General features: G+C 34.3%; 1 protein-coding gene across 1 annotated transcript in view; it reads left to right on the top strand.

Annotated features, from left to right (window-relative positions):
• The first annotated feature begins 2,987 nt into the window (after window positions 1-2,987).
• Window positions 2,988-6,269, top strand: part of LOC102604566 (ras-related protein RABA2a-like) — a 5,413-nt gene continuing 2,131 nt past the window's right edge. The window contains exon 1 of the mRNA XM_006339869.2: window positions 2,988-3,341. Within this exon, the coding sequence (XP_006339931.1) occupies window positions 3,177-3,341 (165 nt within the window). The 5' untranslated portion in view covers window positions 2,988-3,176. The remainder of the gene's footprint in view (window positions 3,342-6,269) is intronic.

Below are 6,269 nucleotides of genomic sequence, written 5' to 3'. Positions count from 1 at the left end.
GGCCACAACATTAATTAGTTTATTATCCTCCAATAACAATACAAGCAAAAACAAAGATAAATATGTCTTGAATTAAGACAAAATATACTACATAAATTTATCTTGAAAGTATGAAGCCCACTTTCTATTTGGATAATTACAATAAAATCAGTTCGTCATATTGGATTGTACAATAGAGCAATTAATGCATTAATTACCTATCGAAAATCGCTGAATGAGTTTCAGACTCCATCTCAAATCTAACCGATTCAGATGTCTTAAGACCCGATAAATGTAAGAATCTAAAAAAAACAAATGCGCTTAATGAGTATTATCTGAATGGTTCAGATTCGGACCATCATTAAGTGCAAACAAATGAGACCTTAGTTTGACTTGATACTGAGTTTAAGAAAGAAAAATAGACTTTTGAAGATTGTGGTCTAAAATAAGTCATAGATGATTGTGTGATTATAAATCATATTATTAAGAGTAAAATGAATATTTTAAAGTTAAATTTAAGTGTATCGATTTTTTGAGAGTGAATAAAAAGAAAATTGAGTCTAAAAATAATCACTACTACCTTAGATTACATGTGAAGTCATCAAAATGTGATAAACTAAGCAAATAGAAATGGAAAGAGTATTTCACTTAGAGCCCGTTTTGATTGGCTTATAAAAAATAGATTCTAAGTAAAAAAAAAGGCAAAGTTGTCTGATGAACCCTTGTACTTGTATGAGTTTGTATTCTGGACCCTTCTACTCAGCTCTTTGTCAAGTGAACCCTCAAACTCAATTAAAATAAGATATTTAAACCCCTCCAACCATGTGTGTAGCTCACTCTCCCTTACATAAATGACAGGGCATTAATATATTTGATGTGGATATGACATGTCATTTATGTAAGGGAGAAAAAAATATTAATTTTTAACATACAAGTAAAATTAATAAAAAGTTTTTAACATTTAGTAGAAGGGTCCAGAATACAAACTCATACAAGTAAAATTATTAACTAAAAATGTTACTCCATAAAAGATAAAAGAAAAAAATTAATAAAAAGTTTTCTATTTTAAAAAAAATTAAAAATAGTTATCTCTCTCACCTTTCCTCCACCCCCTTAACCCACAATCACTATTAACACCATCTCCAATCTCCATAATTTTTTTCTTCTTAAGGCCGTCATTGTCTATAGCTGTGACGAAGCTCTTCAAGTTCTTAAAAATCATAGTTCGATTCTTTCTCAGTTTTCATCATTTGCAACTCTTAATTGTATTTTTTTACCAACGTCTACATCCAACTTTTGAACCACCATAAATTCCTTTTCTCCGCATCAATGAATCATCATTAAAATACCTCAATATATCATAATATTTATACACAATTTTACATCACACATTCACCTAATTTTACAAAGACAACCAACAATCTCTTTTCATCCATCAAGACTATCGAATCTTTCTCACCTTATGGGTTGTAAATTACAAGAAAAATGAAAAGACAACACATATCTACAACCATACCACATTTTCGTTTTTCTAGAAAGAAAAAAGATATGAAAAAAAAAAACGAAAGAAAAAAAAGAAATTGAACAGGCTGGGAAGAGGAGAAAGTGAGAAATGAAGTTTGGATGGGGAAAAGGTACATGTAATTAGAAAGAGAAAAAGAAATGGGTGGGGTGGGAAAAGAAGAAACAAGTGAAAAAACAAATTATATTCAATTTTCTTATTTTTAGTCTTTTTTTAAAAATAATTATTATTTTAGTTTAAATTTGATATTCACACTCCTTTAACGCGTGAAATCACATGTTTGTGCCAACTTAATAATTAAGTTGCCATATAAGCTTGATCAATGGTCAAAGGGCTTAAAATATTGAGTTTCATTAAGTTTAAGGGTTCAGTTGACAAATGGTCAAGTAGAAGGGTCCATAATACAAACTCATATAAGTATAAGGGTCCACCAGACCATTCAACCTAAAAATAATAATAAATCAAACTTAAATAATTTTAAGTAAAAATAAAAGTAGGAGAGACCTACTTTTGATTTTTAATTTATATTTAATTTTACCAAACACTTGATAACTTATTTTAAGTCATTTTTATATCGGAAACGGGTCAAATATACCCCTGTACTATTGGAAATAGTTCAAATATACCCTTAGTTATACTTTCGGGTTAAATATACCCCTCCCGTTATACTCTTGGCACATATTTTCCCTTATGACTAATAGAGGGACACATGACCGATTAGGATTAAAAGAAACCATCCAATTTAAATCATACCCAATTATAAGGTGATCCGCCCTGCTCAAATTAATTTCCCCCAATCCAATTAATATTATCCGACCCAATTTAAACTTAAAGATAAAAAATGAGAGGACCTGTAAATATAATCCATTTTGCAAACAAAATTAGAAGTTTTTTTTTTGGTTTACTCCATCTCTTTCACTGGAGCAAATTCAAGTCCTCTTACTTTTCTTACCTTCTTGGAAAGAGCCGCTACTATCTATGCTGATTGCTCTTCCATTGCCATAGAAAATATTTTATTTATTGACAAGATAGAAACTGCACTGTCATGGAAAGTTTTTAGAAATGTTTTCAGTTTGTAAACATAAGTGGAGATGATAAACATTTTGTTCCTTATAAATTAAAGCAAAGAAGCACAAATAATTTTTTTTAGGTTTTTTATGATTGAATTTTAAAATTGGGTCGGATGATATTAATTGGGTTGGGTAAAATTGATTCGGGTGGGGCGGATTACCTTATAATTGGGTATGGTTTAAATTGGATGGTTTCTTTTAATCCTAGCTGTACATGTGTCCTTCTGTTAGTTATAAGGGCAAATATGTACCAAAAATATAACGAGATGAGTATATTTAACTCGAAAATATAACTAGAGATATATTTAAACTATTTTCAATAGTACATGGTAAACATTTTTATATTTACCTTTGAATCCAAACAGTATTTCATTAATTGGAATTTGTTTGAAAATGTGTAAACCCACATGACTATTGAGTGCCGTAAGGCCCGTAACTGTGACGTTTGTTCCGCAAAAAGCAAAAGCAAAATAGAAATTACTAGCACAAGTTTGAAAAACAGAGGTCCAGAGAAGTCCAACACAAGTCCAAGCGTATATTTGTGATTGAGCTAACAGATCCAGGATTGTTGATTGTGAGTAGACTAAGTGTTTGTTGAAAGAGAAATGGCAAGGAGAGCAGACGAAGAGTACGATTACTTGTTCAAGATTGTGTTAATCGGAGATTCTGGAGTTGGCAAATCCAATTTGCTCTCCAGATTCACTAGAAATGAGTTCTGTTTGGAGTCTAAATCTACCATCGGCGTTGAATTTGCCACTCGTACTCTCAAGGTTCTCTTCTCTTCTCTTCACTCTTTTGTATTTCCGATCATCATCAACTTATTAACAATGCATCAGTGAGCGATGCATCACTCAACTCTCATTATCATCTATATAATCTATTAAATCGAGTTTTACACTTTCAATTAGCTAGATTTCATTGGTTGCCTACTTAAGATCTGGATTTTTACACCCATGTGATGTGATTATTTACTCTGTTTATATAATCTGGAGAATGTGTGACGGCAAGAGCTATAGCAGCTTACGATGCAGTTGATTCAGAAACGGGCGGTTGGTGGGGAGTCAGATCAGGCCAATGGTGATATTACTGAGAAACATCTTTATCAGAATATTTTTGCTTCTCAATTCGGTCAATTATAAGGAAGATCCTTTTTCAAGTTTGAATTTGTTCATTTGGAATCTGGGTTCTTCTACTTCATAGTTATTTAATACGAATATTTTCCCTCTTTTTTTTTATATCATTCCTTAAGTCCCATAGGTTTGATCCGGTAGAATTTGACCCAATTTCTCACGGGGTTTTGTGAACCAATGGGTCGCTCTTCTAGTTGAATGGGTTACACCTCGTCTCACCACCCTGAAGCATATAGATCCACCTGATCAATGAACACTCACAATTTGGAATAGACTCATCTCTAGGCTTCGCATCTTCGCGAGAACTCACTCCCTTGTTTTGTGGCATGGAGTTACGTTTCAGGATTTTGATTTAATAAGCTTGAATCATATTTGTAATCTTTTGAGCTCCAGCACAACAGCCTTCTTTCTAGATCTTTGAAACCAGCAGAGCCTCAGTCCTTACTTTTCGTCTATGCAAGTTGTTAAGTAGGAGTTTTAACAATAATATAATTGAGTTGAAGTTGAAAACAAACTGATCAGCTTCAGTAAATCTCAGGTGAATAACTCACAAATCTCAGGACTAGTGTTAGAAGTCCTAGAAGTCCAGGTTATAACATGGTTGAAGATCGTCTTAGAAGTCCATTATGGGTGTCTTAGGTTGAAGAAAAACGAAAAGGGAGTGATAAGCTTTCCTTAAGTCAAGATAACTTTTAGGGAAAGACAGGAGAGATGGAGAGATAGAAAGAGACAGAGAGAGGGGAGTGGGGTGGGTACAAAATTTTATGTGTCTAAAGCCTTATAGGGGTGCATATGTCTAACCCTCCAACTTTGTCATATTCTTATTTTTTCAATCATCTTTCTTTTTCCATCCTATCTATCTCTTCTAACAAAAACTTGTCAATTTTCCCCACCCAAACCCATTTCTTCGATAGCTTCAACTGGCATCACCCATGACAATTACCTAAAAACTTCAACTTCAACAAGAATCTTGCCACCTACTTTGACCGACAGCAGAGAGTAGAGACTAACACCTAGATTCCCCATTAACTAAACTTTTTGAAAGTCGAAAATACATTTTCTGATGGACATAGTTGATTATCCCCAATCAATGTCTTGCGTGTTGTAGTATTAGATAGATGGTATAAATTGAAATGACAAATAAAACGAATAATCGCCTAAACTTGATGTTTCTTTAGATCAACTTTTCCATTTCTTTAGATGTAGTATTACAAACCCGATTCTCTTGCAGGCTCTGGCATACGTCATACCTTTCCAAATTATTTAATTGTTTCTTTTTGAAGCATGTGTGTATTAACAAATATTCGTTTTTGAGATTGTTGTTCAATTTTCTGTGAATGGGTAAGTTTTGAATGAAGCATCGATTGACATGGTAGTACAGTCATGGGGGTGATAGCATGGTAGGGGAAGATGAAGAAGATGGAGGTATACATTTAATTTTAGTGCTTTTTAAAAAGGCTAATGACACATGAGACGTACACTTGTTCAGAAAAAGTGGTCAAACACAAAAGTGGTGTGTCTTAGATACGTGTGAGAAAATGTTTGTTTGTATAAGGTTGCATGTGAGATTGGAGTGTGTTAAGAGATTTGCGTACAAGCTTGGGAAAAGGTATGTATTAAGCCAAATAAATACTTCATTCAGAGTGGCAGTGTCATTGATGGCATGACACACAGCCCTTTTTCTATCCTGGACTTGGTCAACTCAAAAATAGAGGTTTGCTCCTCTCTACATCACTTGTTCTCACATACACATACATCGTGACAAACACAGAATGTGTACTCAGGAAGAGACAACACCACACCACTGTTCCATCAATGATCATCTATTTGTCATCAACCACCACCACCTTCATCATCTCACCACCTCTCGCTTATTCCTACCCACCATAAGCTCCACAATTTCACTCCCTAAAAGGAAAAAGATCAATTAGATCTAAAAAAATCAGATTTACTCAAGTCTACATCAAGCACCTCACTATTTTCCATCACAACTGTACCTGGTAATGTTTGGTTCAAAGCCTTTGGAAGTCTAAAAGAACTATAATTAACAAATTATGAATTTGAAGAAGAGGGAGAAGTTGATGCTGGATCCTTCAATTGGTCGAGTGGTGGCAGTGTCGCCACTGGTTATTGCTTTGATTTCTTTTTTGTTGAAGGTTCTTCCGTTGAAGGTGGAATGGTGGATGTGGACTGACTTGGGGTGGTGTGGGGAAATGAGATTTCGAAAGATTGAGGAAGAGGATGTTGTGGTGGTGGGACGACAGTGTTTGGATTATGTAAGGTGATGGTTATACTGAACGCTGGTTGATTGTTGGGATTCACATGTGGCTTTAATGGTTGTTTGTAGGTGGGTCTAAGGTGGTGAAAGGATGAAAAGGAAGAATGGAGAAAGGTTTGCTGCAGAAGGGTTTATTTTGAGTTGAATGCCAGGTTATATAGTGACGGTGAGAAGCATAGTGGCATTAATGGTTTTTCTGGGGCAATATGCTATTTTTTTTTTTTTGGTGGGAGAGGAAGGTGGTGTAAGGTTGTAATGTAGGTGAAAAGGGGGGGGGGGGGGTTTGGAGG

This window comes from Solanum tuberosum, unplaced genomic scaffold, assembly GCF_000226075.1.
Source record: "Solanum tuberosum cultivar DM 1-3 516 R44 unplaced genomic scaffold, SolTub_3.0 scf00012, whole genome shotgun sequence".
Lineage (NCBI taxonomy): Eukaryota > Viridiplantae > Streptophyta > Magnoliopsida > Solanales > Solanaceae > Solanum > Solanum tuberosum.
Note: the sequence above shows the minus strand (reverse complement) of the source record. Positions and strands in the feature narration are given on the sequence as shown.